At 45.1% G+C, this 16,390-nt stretch overlaps 1 protein-coding gene across 1 annotated transcript; it reads left to right on the top strand.

Moving 5' to 3' along the window:
• Window positions 1–204: 204 nt before the first annotated feature.
• On the top strand, window positions 205–11,763 carry ZBTB1 (zinc finger and BTB domain containing 1). The gene is made up of 2 exons (XM_062495165.1): window positions 205–254; window positions 9,608–11,763. Exon 2 carries the CDS (start codon window positions 9,628–9,630, stop codon window positions 11,761–11,763), a length of 2,136 nt encoding a protein of 711 aa, XP_062351149.1. The 5' UTR covers window positions 205–254; window positions 9,608–9,627.
• The last annotated feature ends 4,627 nt before the right edge of the window (window positions 11,764–16,390 follow it).

Below are 16,390 nucleotides of genomic sequence, written 5' to 3'. Positions count from 1 at the left end.
CGGCAGGGAGCCGCCCGCCGGGCCCCGGCATTGGCGGCGGCGCAGCAGCGCTGGCAGCGGCGGCGCCGGGAGCCGCGGCCGCCGAGGGGAGGGGTCCGGCTCCGTGCGGTCGCGGCGGAGCCGGCGCTGCGGCAGCGGCAGCGCGGCGGGGCGGAAGTCCTTTGTTGCAGCCGCGGCGGCAGCGGCAGCAGCAGCGGCGGGAGCGGCGCGGGCACAGCTCCCCGTCGGCGGCCGCCGCCTCTCCCCGCGCCGCGGTAAGCGGGGCCCGGGAGCCGCCGCCGGGACCCGGGGAGGAGGAGGCGGGAGGCGGCCGCAGCTCCGCCGGCGGCGGGAGGTGGGAAGTGCCGAGCGGCGGCGTGGCCCGGCGCGGCCCGCCATAGTGGCGGCGGCGCTGCCAGGTAGGGGCTTTCCAGCCGCGGCCGGTCCCTGGCCCGCGGCCGGCGCGGTGACCTTGCGCCCGGCGGCCGGGCAAGGCGCGGCGCGGAGCGGAGCGGCGCCGCGGGGACCGCGCGGGTGTTGAGCGGCGGCGCCGCGGCGGCGGCTCCGGCTCCGGCTCGCTCTTTCCCTCCGTCCTGCCCTCCCTCCTTCTCTCCGGGGGTCGCGGCGGGCGCGCCCCACCTTCGGAGCGGGGGTCGGGGGATGCCGAGCTGGTGAGCGAGAAGCGGCCTAGGGAGGTGCAGGGGCGAGAGGCGGGGAAGGGAAGGGCACCGCGCCGCCCGCGTGGCTCCGGGGCTCGAAGTCGCGGTAAACATCTCGAGTGCCGCTATCGCGCCTGGCCCCGGCCCCCGCCGCGGGTCCCGCCGCTTCTCTTCCTTTTGTCTTCACAAAATAAACGCCCCAAAACTTCGAGTGAGTTGCGGTAGTTTAGCGAAAAACGGAGCGGAGCTGCAACCCGGAGGGAATGCTCCACCCTGCCAGGCGAGAGACTTGGGTTTCACTCGGGGCTTGGCAGTGCGCTGGATCGCCGTGGAGGCAGCTGGAAGGGAAGGGGAATACTTTTGTCACACAAAAAACAAGCCCTGTACCGCCCCGGGAGCGGTGTCGAAAGTCTCGTTCTTCAAAGGACGCCTCTCTTCTGCTCGGATAGAAAGGTAGTTGAAGAGAGTAGAGGAAATGGGACTGAAAACGCTGTGAATTTGGGGCTGGGATTTTATTCCTCTGTATTTTTTTCAGGATTTTTTTGTAACTCAGTTTCTCAAGTTTACCCTGTTTCAGCTGTTACAGGGGTGCCGGTTCCTCTTGACGTGTAGGCGTTGGTAAACGGGTAGCATGGCTTGGATGATGCTTAATATTTGGGTGTTTACTGCCAGGTTGTCATTTGCTTGCATTATTTCCCTCGCACTCGAGTATCGCAAGGTACAACACGCACTGCAAAACTATCTGGGGTTGCAACAGTGCGGTGTTCCTTAGGCATTTAATTACACTAAACAAACATTCCTTTAATTAAAGGTGTTTGTTTAACATTCCTCATTACAGCTCTTGGAAAAACCCACAGAGCAGCCGTGAACAGGGGGATGCGGGCTTCTCGTTTTTGCCGAATTACAAGTTAAGCTTTCATGGCGAGCGGGGGAGAGGCGTTGGGACCATATGGCCGTGGGGAAAACCGGCCAAACGCGAGCGGCTGCAGAGATTTTCCTAGGCAGCAGCAGCACAGTGAGTTGATATGATGGTGGAGAGATTTTTGGATAACTGGCCAGAAAACCTGAGGAGTAACAAGTAGTATTAGTTGCACTCTGCTGATGTCTGAGGTTGTAGGGAACCAGCAGGCACCCACTGGGGGGGTTGGATGCAGGTAATGAAGATGTGGGTTGGTGCTGCGTGGGAAGGTCTGAGAAATAATAGAAGCCACTTCTTCCTAGTAGCCAGAAAGATTTGTGTGGAATAAGATCACAGACTTAACAGATACTTCAGCTCTGCTTGCACAAGTCTTTCCCTTCATCACACTCAACCACTGTTGTCACCGGCCCAGGAATTAGCAGTGATTACATTGAGAGTGCTCATGCCAACCAGGGATTTGGGTTTTTAGATGCTTTCTTACTTGAATGTGAACGGCTGCTTCTTTCACAGATTTCTGTTCTTGCTGACAGTGGAGAGCTGTGAATATCCAGGATGGACAAAGCCGCAATAGCTACTTACCTGCTGGATGGAAATAAAATAGCTGCTCAGAACTGAGATAGTGAAAGTTTCCTGATACAAGCCCAGAGTCCTTTCTCTTAGTTGTTACTAAGAGCTGAGGCTCTTACTAGAGTTGTTCTGGACCTCACACACATGTAGAGTGAGAAGCCACGTGTTCATTTTTCAGTTCAGTTCAGTTTGGGCATGGTTCTCCAGAAGTTGGGCTATTCTGCCCTGCCTTTGCTTGGGAATGGTAAACACCCTCACCCAAAGAGTTCTGCTGTGGACACAGTGTGTGGGCATGACAGCTGACATAATTTGCATGAGGACCATTTATATCCTCAGACTGGTCTGGTAATTTTTAATTTGTGCACACATTGTCACTCCAAAACTCCAGAATTGGAGGTGCCTTTTCTCCCCCATATTAGACTCATTTCATTGGGTGGAGACTTTAGTAGCCTTGTTTTTTAGTATGCTGAAAGGAAAATGTGAAACATTTAAGACCAGGAAGAGTCAAGAAAACCTACAGTTTGATCTGTGTGTCACAAGTTACTGTGCTTCATTCATGTGCATCCAGCAGCTTGTTACACTGAAGTGCAACCTGTATTTATCCAAGGATCCTTTCGCAGAAGGCACCTGTACCTTCATCTGAGGGTCTCAAGACATGGTTAAACCACCAAGATGCCTTCAGAAGTTGAAAGCTGGTGTAACACAGAGAGCCAAGCTGACAAGGCTCATCTTTCTGCTGCAAAGCATAAATTGGGTGTCATTTTCCCCACTAATTGTTTCTTTTAAACATATTATTACCGTGTTGCCTGACAACTGTAAAGGTGCTGGATAAAAGATAACTGTGACTTTCTAGAGTCAACCTTTGTGGCTAGCAAGTTACTTTAAAGGACTGCATAAGGTCTCTCTAGGACTTCTACTCTTTCGATCTGATCTAAAGTTGTTTGAAGTTGTTATGGGGCTTTAGCACAAATTCAGTTTTCTTATTTTTTTTCTGTCAAGCTGTATTCCTTGTCCTTTAAGGAATGTTTGGATCTAAGACCATGTAAGGTATCTTAACTATCTTTCAGTTAGCAGTTGAGAAGCATAACTTGCTGAAATTTGACGTCTGTTTCTCATTTGTGGGCATTGATGCTGAATCAGCAGAGAGCTGCTGGCTGAGCAGTGGAGAAAAGGGCATCCAGGAGCTCTGACAGCTCTTGCTGGAGGCTTTGGAGCATCTTCCCTTCCCCTGGTTCAAATTTAGCCCAAGTGCCATGAAACTTGTTCCTGTTCATTGTCCAGGAGTCATGTTTAAAATGAGTTGGTTCAGCCATCAGGATGTGTCTGAAGATGAGGCTGATCTGCCTCATTGGAATCATCTTCCCAACTGGCATGCCTGAAAGTCAGGTGATTGGAAGGGCTGGGAGAGGAGGATAAATTACACCTTTAGTCCTTCATAGCCTGAATAATGTTGCTTAATTACGTTTTCCCTGCCTGTACATGGAATTCCCATAGCTGTTTTAATTTATGATCAAGGCTGTGCTTGCAATGCAAACTGATCCATACTCACTGTTGAGATGGAAAGTTATCACCTGGCCCCAAGTTCTTTGCGGTTTTTTCAGTGTTTGTGTAAACTGAGACACTCAGAGCAATCTCTGTGGCTTCTCATTGAGTATTCCATCTAGGTGGAAGTTGTAGCCTTTCAGCAGCTCTGTGGTCAGTGCAATAGCCAAACACATAAAATTCTTGGGCATTGTGTGGAGAATTTCTACATGTTCTGTAGGATTTTCTGCAGCATGTCAATGCTGTCATTTAGGAATCCAGGCTTTTTGGTAGATCTGACCCACAATGGCAAAATTAGGGGGAAGAATTCTTGGGAACCCACACCAGGGTGGGGTTTGGAGACAGATGGTGATGGGGGATTTGCTTTCTGATCCTCGTGTGCTTGTGTTTTGGATAACTGAGCATTGTTTGCTTGAGGTTTTCCCATCTCATTTTCTATTAGCACCAAATTCCCCACTCATTTATTACACTTTTGTCCAGCCTGTTCTTGGTTTCCAAAGAAAAGCAGCCAGTAACTAAGCATGTAAGTGCAATGTTTTTGCCTGCTCAGCAGTGGAAATGCTGGGTTTTGGAAACCACCTACTAATTTTAGGAGCCGAAAGGCTCCTGAATTCTGAACCTTGTGGTATGTCTGTTTTAAAGACAGAGAAGTTAGCAAAAGAACTTTCCTACTTCTTTGCTTGAAGACTGCTTTTACTTCTTTTGTTTTAAAATGTTTCAGAAAACTGAGTGTGAGGAAATGACAGCATGGAGCTGTAGTAAATATACTACCTTTTCTTGTTAGCAGACTACAAACAATGTAATTGGTTAGTGTAGTAGTGCAACTTAACCTTGTTCATGGTCACATCTGAATAATATCTAAGTGGTGCTTCAAAAGAAAAGTCTTGTGGCAGACAAGTAGCTTGAATCAGAGATTGGCTGTGTAAAAATAAATATTTACTGGGGAAATAAAAAGCATATGGAGACTTGGAGTTTGAAAATCAGAGTGAAAATACCCAAGTCAGATACCTTCAGTTTTCATTTTCATATCAGGTGCTTTTCTAGCACAGTTTTTCATAACACCTGTGCATCATTCAGTATTGCTTACCACGTGGCCTGTGCTGCATTTACTGCACAAATCAATCACTGCTGAATATGGGAGTTACTTGGATTCCTTGTGGACTTGTGGAGTTGGTGCCTCCAGGGTCTGGATGCTTCACAAAGTGTGCTAGTCCACTGGGCAAGTGGCTGGTGATTCTCCTCTCTTTGAAAAAGAGGATCAGAAATAATTAAAAGCTTTGGATTGACAAACTCACCTGCATGGAGCTTTAATTTTCCAAGGTACTCAGTGTTTCATACAGAGGATAGCTCTCACTGGCCTCTGTTGCCAACAGTGGTGTTTACTTGTGTGAATAAATTGACATCCAAAAAACGCAAGCCAGGTTTATTAAAAGAACCAAAACAGAAGGGTTGAAATTACTTGTCCTGGCATTGACAGGAGTGGGATGATGCTCCAAGCAGTGTTCATTGCTGGGAGATCCTCCTTTTTGTCCCTTACCTTTCATTCACTTCACATCCACCAAATGCTTGGTCAAATGAGCAGGGATCTTGTACTGCTCAGATCAAGGCCTGGACAGATCCAGAGGATGTGCTGAGTAAGGTAACTTTTGGTAAAAGGGGTGGAAGAATACACTATGATTTATACATTATATATATGTATACCTTACATTTTCTGTAAAAAGTCCTGGTTTTTTTTCTAAAGCAAACTTCAAAAATAGTTTGCAGTACTTGATCCTCCCACATGAGTGATAAATGCAGACTGCTGCCATTTTAGCAATTAAAATAATGATAAATTACCATTTTCTGAGAGCTTGCTCTTGTTGGGAAGGAGTTTGTCAGCAAGCCTGTCATGCTTGTTGATGGCAAAGGGATGGCAGGATTGGGAATTTGGGGTGCAGTCCCTGCTCTGAAGGCGTGAATGCTGTAATTGTTTTTTACCCATTCCCCTGAAAAAGCTTGTCTGTGTTTTTTACCCCTTCTGCCCTAGTCCCTGCAGCCTGGCTCTTCCCCAAGTGGCCCCTTGCCCAAGTGGCTTCTTCCCTCCACTGTTGAGACTCTCATTGCACCCATTTTTAATTCCCACTGCTGCTTCCTAATTCCCAGTGCCTTTCTCCTGGCTCAGCACTGTGCTCCCAGCCTGCCCTTTTTTTCTCTCCAGATTTCCAGAGGTTTTCCATCACATCCTTCTTACATTTCCCAATCTCCCTGTGTTCTCCCTACATCCCCTCCTGGCTCTGTCTCTCCCTTGGCCAGAACTGGGCATCTTCTTCATGATCTACCACAAGGGAAGTTAAGACCCTGTGGTGAACCTCTCCAGGAGGCTTTGCTATCAGCTATGACATTGTGGAGGTGGCACATGGAATCATGGAATGGTTTGGGTTGGAAGGGATCTTTAAATGCCATCTAGTCCAAGACCTCTGCAATGGGCAGGGATATCAACAAAATCAGCCTGGCCTTGAGTGTTTCCAGGGATGGGGCATCCACCACCTCTGTGGGCAACCTGTGCCAGTGTCTCAATAAAAAATTTCTTCCCTATTTCTGAATCAACCCTTTTGTAGTTTAAAACCATGGCAGAGCTCTGTGCAAAAGGGGATTTCATTGTGGATGGCTCAGGTAGACCCCTGTGTACTAAGCAGCTGCAAAAAGATGAAATGTTCTCAGCAAGGCTGTAATCTGAAGTTTTAATAACTAATAAAAGTCTTTAAGTGTGAATAAACTGATAATTTGTATCTTCTCCCTCTCAAGCATATAGCTTGGCCAAATTTGGGCAGATTTTTATATTGTGACAACATATCTAAGCCATAACGCTTTCTCCCACATAACGTGTCTCCTCAAAGATTTTGGAAGAGAAACTTCTAATTTCTAAATTAAAAAATAATAATCTGCATACATGAAAGATTTTTCTTAGCCTCATTTTTGGAACCGTTTTGGCTGAGCTTTTCTGTGGAGGAGGGGAAAAAAGTAATCAGTCCAAGGTTTCAGAAGGAAAGTTTTGCCATTGCTGGTTGAAATGTGTTGAAGTTTTAAATAGCCCGACACAGGCTCTCGTGGTGGGAAGTGACATCCAGCAGGTTAGTACAGCATCCAGAGGGAGGATGCCAGGACTTGCATTAACATAAATAACCTTATACACTCTGTTTCAATACCTACATGTAGTACTGCTGTGGTAGAGACCAAGTGCATGTCAAATCCAAAACCCTGCCATCCTGGTCGAGCAGCCTCGTGCCTCACCTTTTTTTCCTGAGAGGTGGCATTGCCAGTGGGTCATTGTTTCATGTCAGGATCCATGTTCTGAAAGCTTTGCAGGAGTTCATGTGTCAAAAGGAGAAATATCTTTTATCATTTTCAAAGAGGAAGACTTGAAAAAGGCGAGTTTGTGTGCTGTCACTCATTGTTCCCACCATCTGGAAATGACCCCATCTGCAGGTGCCTGCAGATAGCTTGTGACCACCTGTTTTAGTGGCTTGCTGCTTGTATTGCTGTTATTCTATTGGAGGACACAATGGAGTAATCTAGTGGAAAAACCCCACAATTAAATAAAACATTTAGAACTTGCCACTTTATGAGAATGGGGAAGTTCACATGAGCTGTCCTGAACCTTTTCTCAGTTGGCAGCTCACACCAAGAGGTCAGTGGTGCCTTAGACAGCATCTAATTTTTTCGTTGGTTTTCACTCTTGGAATGTGGAAGTTGAAGTTAATTCTTTATCATTATGCAGCTGCCATTCTTAATACAGTAGATTGAGTTACATTTAAGCATCTAATGAATTGCCTCAAATCCAAAACACGTTACCACTTGGAAGAATGTGAAGTGCACTTTCATTATTACTTGATGTCAAGAGCTTTGCTATTCTTCATAGACACATCTGAAATCACCCAGTGACACAGACAATAATCAGTTTCTGTAGAAAAGATGAGTTGTTTCAGAGGTTCTCCTACTTTCAAAGCCACTGCCTTGCAAGTTAATAAAAAAAGAGAAATGAATTCCATGCAACGAGTTGCATTTCTGCAGTGGACATCACTGGGCCAAACCAGCCTGAGAATTATTATGGCAGGGTGCTAGCCTGGAGTTCTGGGTGTGGAGGGTTGGCTTGAGAGGAGAGGAGTAGCTGCCATTCAGATGCTCATCATCAGTGCAGTTCAACCCAAATCTCAAGCTTGCTGTTGCCAGACTAGATCTTATACTGGTGGTGATCCATAGAAACTGCTGTGTGAGTTGGCAGTAGGGAATATTGCTGGGTGGGGTGAGCACGTTCTTTTCTCGAGAGCTTGGGAGCCTTTCCGCCCTGGCAGTGCTTTCTGGAATGAAGAACGGGGACTTAATGCTAGGTTTGCTGCTTAACAAGCCAGGCAACGCCTATGACTTGTGAATTCAACACCAATTGTGGAATTTAATTTCTCTACCCATTTTTACCCCTAGGAGATGTAAGCTGTTAGGAAAATAAGAAGAAAAATGGAGCATAGTGTGTGTGCATTATGTTTAAATTTTGGATAGTTGAAAGAGTGGTTGCAAATCAATCCATGCATTTCATTGAGTCGTAAAAATGCCCTTTAGTATATGTTATTTGCTAGCCTGTACTTTATTTGTACAAACCTCTTACAGTTATTTGCATTGTTTGCAATAACCTTTCAAAACGTTAAGAATCTTCATTACTGCTTTATGTTTTTCATTTCAGTTAGGGTGTTCTCTATACCCTCTTCTGGTTCCTCACCCCCTCAGCCTGTGCAGTTGGAACAGCTTATGTGTATCAGTAAAGGTTTTCCAAAGTGAGTCATGACTAGGCATTGGCCACACTTGGTGAAGTTTGTTTTTAATCAAGCGCACACCTCCTGTATATACAGCGCATTACTTCTGGATATTTTTGGTTAACATAAACCATGATGTTTTCTTCCTCTTTTCTCTTGAAGACGAGTTAGTCCTTTTACATAGAGCAGCCCTCAGCACTGGCAGACCTTTTTCTCCAGTCTTTGCCGAGGCTTCATTTCACCATGGCTCCACCTCTGGCTTGCTGGCTCTCTCAGTTCTCCATTGCTGAGTTTTTCTTTGTCCGGTTTCCAATCTACGTGTTTTGGTTGCATTTCAGCGCTCTGAACGAGTGGTTTTGAGAGCAGTTGGAGGCACGGCGTGCACCACTTCCTGCCTCTGCAGTCCCTGTGGCTGTCACGCAGCTCGCCTGGTCACCATCTGCAGCGGGCTCGAACGTGGGACGTGCCACCACAGCCCGGCTGCCCTCTGCTTCAGAGAAGGCGTTGGAGTTTGCAGTTCCTGGTTTGTAGGACGCCTTGCAGAAAAGGTTGAGATGGCCCCTCAGCTGCCACGAAGAGCAAAATGCGTGGAGTAGCTTGTGTGGGTGCTCTGTTGTCTCTTAATTTTCTTTAATGGGGAGGGAAAGACCAGTTTGAGCCTGGCCTGGTTTCCAGTGTGTGTTGCATCATGGGCCTGTTGGACTGGCAGGTAAAAAGGCAAGTTGAGACTGAAGAGTGGTTTCTGACAGCCAGCTTACCTTGTAGAGGTGTTGTCCTGGGGCCATCTTACAGAAGTCTACCCTGTGAAGTTTTTGAAGTTCGGCATTCTGAATTCATATCTGAAAACCTTAGCTGTAGGACTCTGAGATATATTTGCTAATTTATATTCTAGCAGCTCTGATTGACATGTGTGCTGGTTATGTTTATTAGTTTACTAGTCTTGTAAGTCTAGTGGTGAGCACATGGAATTATGGATGTTTTCACTGGCATCAATATTCATGAGTAGTTACCAGCAGAGATCTCCAGACAGGAAGCTGTACCGCAGACTGGCAGAATAGGAAGATCTAGAGAGAAAAGAGATGGCAGTTCCTCCCTGTGTTTAAGTAGGCTTTGGGTTTTGTGCTCATGATTTAACAGATACCTTTTTCTTTATGCAGGGCTGTAATCGAAGTACAAGATGGCAAAAACCAGCCATAGCAACTATGTCCTTCAGCAGCTAAACAAGCAAAGAGAGTGGGGCTTTCTGTGCGACTGCTGCATCGCTATCGATGATATTTATTTTCAAGCACATAAAGCAGTCCTTGCTGCCTGCAGCGCCTATTTTAGGATGTTTTTTATGAACCATCAAAACACTACAGCCCAGCTGAATCTAAGCAACATGAAGATTAGCGCTGAATGCTTTGATCTTATTTTACAGTTCATGTATTTAGGAAAAATTATGACAGCCCCTGCCAATTTTGAGCAATTTAAAGTGGCCATGAACTATTTACAGCTATATAACGTACCTGAGTGTCTAGAAGATATACAGGATACAGACTCATCTAGTTTAAAATGTTCATCTCCTGCTTCTAGCACCCAGACTAGTAAAATGATATTTGGTGTGAGAATGTATGAAGACGCACTTGCCAGAAATGGCAGCGAAGCAAACAGGTGGGGCATGGAGCCACCAAGTTCAACGGTAAATACATCCCATCATAAAGAGCCTGAGGAAGAAACTTTGCAGCTTAACAGCTTCCCTGAGCAACTGTTTGATGTCTGCAAAAAAAGCACCACGTCCAAATTCTCTCACACAAAAGAGCGCGTGTCACACTCGCGCCGGTTTGGAAGGAGCTTCACCTGCGACAGCTGCGGGTTTAGTTTTAGCTGTGAAAAGCTACTGGATGAGCACGTGTTAACATGCACCAACAGGCATTCCTACCAAAGTGCCAGGTACTACAGTGCTGAGAAAATAGACTTTAGTGAAAAGAACTCTACTTCTAAAATGATCTCCACACAAACAGAAAAATACAAGGGGGACTCAAACCATGCTGCGGACGATTCATCGTCTCCTGTGTCAAACGTCACGAGCAGAAAAAGCAGCACGATTGCCTCTGAGACATCAGGTGAAGAAGGAAGTAGAGCCTCTGAGAGGAAGAGGATTATCATCAAGGTGGAGCCAGAGGACAATCCTACAGATGAGCTGAAGGATTTTAATATTATCAAGGTGGCAGATAAAGACTGCAATGAGTCTTCTGACAATGACGACCTAGATGATGAGCAGGAAGAGCCACTTTACAGATACTACGTCGAGGAAGAGATGAGAGAGAAGAGAAATGCTCGGAAGACTCTAAAGCCTCGTTTATCCATGGATGAGGATGAAAGAAAGTGTTTAAAAAGTCCACGGCACCTTAACAGCAAGGCTCCTTCAGTGCAGGAAGATGTGGAGAATACTCCCTGTGAACTTTGTGGGCTAACAATCACTGAGGAAGATTTGTCCTCTCATTATTTATCCAAACACATAGAAAATATATGTGCTTGTGGCAAGTGTGGTCAAATACTGGTCAAAGGCAAGCAGCTACAGGATCATGCACAGACCTGTGGAGAACCCCAGGATCTGACCATGAACGGGATCAGAAATTCTGAGGAGAAAATGGACTTGGAAGAAAACCCCGAGGAGCAGTCTGAAATAAGGGACATGATGTTTGCAGAGATGCTAGAGGACTTCAGGGACAGTCACTTCCAAATGAACAGCCTTCAAAAAAACCAGTTGTACAAGCATTCTGCCTGTCCTTTCCGATGCCCTAATTGTGGCCAGCGTTTTGATACTGAAAACCTAGTGGTTGAACATATGCCAAACTGCCTGGAGCAAGATCTGTTCAAGAACTCCATGCTGGAAGAGAACGAGAGGGATCACAGACGTAAGCATTTCTGCAACCTTTGCGGGAAAGGATTTTATCAGCGTTGCCACTTGCGGGAACACTATACCGTTCATACCAAGGAAAAACAGTTTGTTTGTCAGACATGTGGGAAGCAGTTCTTAAGAGAGCGCCAGTTGCGGCTCCACAATGATATGCACAAAGGCATGGCCAGGTATGTCTGTTCCATTTGTGATCAAGGAAACTTCCGAAAACATGACCATGTACGGCATATGATATCTCACTTATCAGCTGGAGAGACTATATGCCAGGTCTGCTTTCAGATATTCCCAAATAATGAGCAACTGGAGCAGCACAGGGATGTTCATCTGTATACATGTGGAGTATGTGGAGCAAAATTTAATTTGAGGAAAGATATGAGATCTCACTATAATGCCAAGCATTTGAAAAGAACATAAGCATAAACATACTGTTAAAGCATTAAGTTGGCAGCAGAGAGAACACCAAAGCAAACCATAAGTATAGTATAAAAATTTGAAAAGGAAAAAAAAAAATTGAAAATAAGTCTCTTTTTTATTATTTTTTTAAGACCCTCCTAACCATAGGTGTCTGTTTAGGCTCATTAAGTATAAAGCTTTGAAAAGCATCATGTGTTTAATTATTACATTTTCACTGTTTCCTAATACCAGTTTCTGTTCTTAATTTTATTGTTTTACTACGTAGATATACCAATCATTATTTTTAAACTGTAGATTAAAAGCACAATGTTACCCCTTCACTGACTGCTATTAAACAGTTCTCGGATCTTCCGTAAGATGAGTGCTTTAATATTTCCATGTGTTGTTTCTTCATGTGAAAATTTTAGATCCCAGCGATTAATGTGCAAGAGCATAATTGTTCGTAATCCCCAAATTAATTTTCAAAATGAAAAAACGAAAAACAACAAACCAAACCCAAACCAACAATGCCAAGAAATAATCCTTTGGGCTCTGACTCTGCTGCAGGGGCAGAGCTGGCTGTTCTGTCCCTGCTTCTTGGCTTTGTTGGAGGGTGCTTCCCAGGGGTGAGAGCACATAGGCTCAGTTAACCCTTGCAGGCCCGGGCTGCTGTGCACCAGGGGGAAGGGAGTTAATGACTGTTGGGATAACTGAGGGGTTCCAGCACAGTGGTCGTTTTCCAGATGGGAAGTCCTAGCAGGACTGTTCGACTGATGTTGGCCTTTCTTTGACTGTCTGTACCTCTGTGGGTATATTTAACCTACTTATCCTAACATACAAGGGAGGAGTGGCCATGGTGGGTTGCTAGGAATGCAGTATGGCCATGTGTACTGAAGACTGCATTTTCAGCCTAGCTATGAACCGTGCCTTGCTGCTTGTGTTGCAAAAGTTAAAAGCAGGGTGGGTGTGGAGGTAGTCCCATTGCTTGGGACCTTAAGGGTTTTTTTTGCTTCTTGTTTTCATGATATTTTATGAATGTTCTGTTTCTCAACAAGAATATAACAAGAAAAGACTGCAGAGTTTGCTTAATAAATGTGAATATATTTTATGCCTTTTAAGATTCCTTTCTGATTCTAGCAAGAGTCTATGTAGCTTGTCTCTTAATTTAATTGAATTTAAAAATCCTACTAAGTACCAGCTGACATCAATTCAGTGAGGCACTTTGGCCTTTGACAGAGCAACTGGCTTTGACTCTTAGGCACCAGCTGTCTAAACGTTTGTTAAGTGTGTGATTTGTGATGGGGTGGAGGAAAGGATCCTAATATGCAATTGTGGAGAAAATAATTTAAAAATAAAACCTACTTGTACTTTCTCCCAGCAGATCTCACTTTATCAAAGAGGGTGGTAATGCTATTTCCTCCTGAGCTGTGGAGGGAGGAAAATAATTTAGATCAGCAATTAAGGCAGTTGGAGCAGATGATCATTGCAGGTCCCTTCCAAGTGAAATGTTCTATCACCTCATGTGCCAGTGGTGGGGTTGAGAATAGGAGCCAGGAGCTGATGGTCTAGTCCAGGGCTTTCATGTGCTTGTTTCTCTCAGAGTTAAGTTTCATTCCTGTTTTCTTGGGGATTTTGAGGGGTATGGAGTTTTAATTTTAGACTATTCAGAGGAGTGAATGCAGTTCAGAATCTCCACTTTAACTATTAAAAGTAGTGTGAGTTGCCTTGCATTTATTCAGTTTTAAATGTGTATTAGGATTTCTCTTGGTTGGCACACATGTGCATTTCTGCAGTGATGGAGAAGGCTCCCCCACCAGCCCTTGGTCCTGAGCCAGCAGCTGCTCCAAGGCACCAGCTGCTTTGGGTGCAGTTTAGTGGGCTTTTAGTGTTTTGCTTTAACTGCTCAGTCCTTTGTTTTCCTGTATGATGCTGAAGTCAGCTGAGTCCTCGATAGCACTGGGGCCAAAAGAGCACAGGCATGAATACACTCCAGCACTCCAGAGCTGGGGGGTTCATACACTGCACACGGTGATTCCCTGACATGCAGGTTATCCCTCACAGTATCAGCTGGGTTGGGAAAAGCAGTGAAGGGAAGTGAAGGAGAACTGGAGAGCACTGGGGGAGCTGGCAGGAGGGTCTCATGGTACTGTAGGAGTGGGAGGACTGAGTGGGAGAAGAGATCCTAAGTGGGAGGGAGTGGCAAAGGCAGGCAGGCAGGATCAGAGCTGTGCGGTGGGAAGCAAGTCCCAAAGGTGGCATGGAGGGGGTGTCTGAGGAGTGGATAATATGTCCCGGCTGTGAGAGCAGAGTGAGGATGACTCAGCTTGGCTGGGGAACCGTGGGCCTGAGCCATGAGCTCAGGGACAAACGCGGGTTGTGTACCAAGCGCGGCCGGCCCCGCTGCCCGCAGCGCTGCGGGCACAGCTCAGCCCGCAATAAACACCTTGCTGGAAAGCAGGAGTGACCTCTGCCATGTAAAGGATCAGCCCTGAATTCGGTGAAGGGATAAGGGTAATTTATAGAGCCTCCTGCTCAGGATCAGGAGCCCTTGTTTACAGCCTACTGGTCTGAACTTGACCCAAAAATGTTTCTTAAAAAATGTGACTTCCTAGTGTAAGTAGACCTGCCAACTGCAGAAGTTAAATGGAGAAACTGGGAATGATGGTATTTACGTGTACTATCTAACTTTATATAAACACGCTGAGTACCTCTGTTTTTCAATTATAAGCTATGTTGTAGTAGCCTTTCAAAGTAAAGTTTGTTAAACCTTTCCAACTGAACTTGAATTGATGTTTTTTCCTGTTCTAGTGAAACAAAACCCAGTGCCCTGGAGTTCACATGTATGAAAGTCCATGCTAAGGCTCACAGAGAGCATGAATTGCACTGCAGGGAAGCTTAAAAGTGGCTCTACTTAAATGTAGGCAGAAAAAATCAGAATGACTGAAGTAGCCTGAGAAGTGATCAAGGGGAGTATAGGACAACATAAACAAGTTAGCCTGGCTTGCAAGTAGATGGGTATTTAAATAGATGAGTATTTAAGATGACATGTAAAAGCGTGCAGGGAACAGCATGGGACTGTTAGAGAAAAAGCCTGGAGTGACAGGAGGAATTTAGCTGCTGTGAAAGGGGAGAAGGTCTGGGTGCTGGGGAAGCCTGGGGCTGGCCACTCCTGAATGTTCTCCCCAGAATGGGACAACATCTGCAGGAGGGTGAAATGATGGTGTTTCAGTGCTCCTGCCATGACAAAAATTATTTAATGCGGAGACAGAACAAAGCAGACATGAAAAAAAATCAACACTAGTTATCCTAGAAGTTTTGCTGTTATTTGAAAGATCGTGAAGGAGAAGCAAAAATATTTAAGAGTTCTTTTCCTCCAATTTGTACTTTTCTGTTGCCATAACATTGTTCCTTTGCATCTCCTTAGTGAATATTAGCATGTAAAAGCACTTAAGGATCTTTAAAACTGGAGATCTAAGCATTGCACAAGGCTTAGCCAGAAAGAAAAAGATTTGCTGGATGCCATCAGTTATATTTTTAAGTGATTTGCTATTCTTATTTTTGGAGGACCTCTCTCTGCTCTCTTGTTTTTCTCATTTTGGTAGTGCTATGGGCTGCAGTCCTGAGAATTTATAAGTGGTCAGCCTAGCTCTTAGCTTTCAAGATTTACTGAAAGTTAAAAAGTGGGAATTCATGAAGACCCGGTATGAGCTTTAAAATACGACAAAAGCTGTTGAGCTACTTTTTCAGTTTCAGAGGAAATGTTTAAAATGTTTATATATATATATATATATATATATATATATATATATATTTGTAAATGCTTCCTGCTGACTTGTTAGTTCAAAGTATTTGCATTTGTGTATAATGATATTTGTAGCCAACAGGTCTGTGGAGATACCTTGATTTCAATAAATAGAGTATCATGGAATTATAAGAATTTAATTAGGGGACTCCTCTATGTAATATTTTCAGTTGGTGTAAAACATATAATTTGGCTTATTTTTTATTCAAAGCTGAAGACAGAAAATATATTGCCCTGGAGAATGTATTAAAAATACATTGTTATAAAAGTGAATAGTTTGACTACAATTGTATTTGAATACTCTAGTGGAAAACCATCAAGAGTCTCAGAGCTATTGGTGAGGACACAAATTTGCTCCTGGAGGCTGTAACTCCTTGAGCCCTGGCAGCCCTTTACTGCTCCCCATGAGTTTCAGCTCTCCTCTCCCGTGTGCCACCCTCTCCATTGTCAAAAAGCACAGATCTATGTAGCTTCACAATGAACTGAATCAAACAACGGGCGTTTTTCTATTCCCTGTGGGGCTGGTTTTTGGCTGGATCAGTTCCCTGCTGTGCTTCCCTCTCCATCTCTGTGTCAGATCTTGTGCAAGCACAATAGAAGGGGTGGCAGGAGACGAGGAATGAGTGGCTGGGAGGGGGCTCATTTGCTTAAACGAGCTGTACCAGAACTCACAGCATATCCCAAATTTAAGTCAGTCTCTGTCTCCCCCAAGCATCCTCGGGGAAGCTGAACTCTTACATTCATCTCCTATTTCCTGATAAGGAAAAAGGCAGCCCAACCTCTTACAAGTGAGACACATCTCTGCTATCTGCCCTCTTCGTGAGAACTGGAAACCTTCCTGCATTC

This window comes from Cinclus cinclus, chromosome 6, assembly GCF_963662255.1.
Source record: "Cinclus cinclus chromosome 6, bCinCin1.1, whole genome shotgun sequence".
NCBI classification, from domain to species: Eukaryota; Metazoa; Chordata; class Aves; order Passeriformes; family Cinclidae; genus Cinclus; species Cinclus cinclus.
Note: the sequence above shows the minus strand (reverse complement) of the source record. Positions and strands in the feature narration are given on the sequence as shown.

What these genes read in the sequence shown, in the direction of transcription:
- ZBTB1 (XM_062495165.1), top strand. Translation starts at nt 9,628, where the DNA reads ATGGCAAAAACCAGCCATAGCAACTATGTCCTTCAGCAGCTAAACAAG.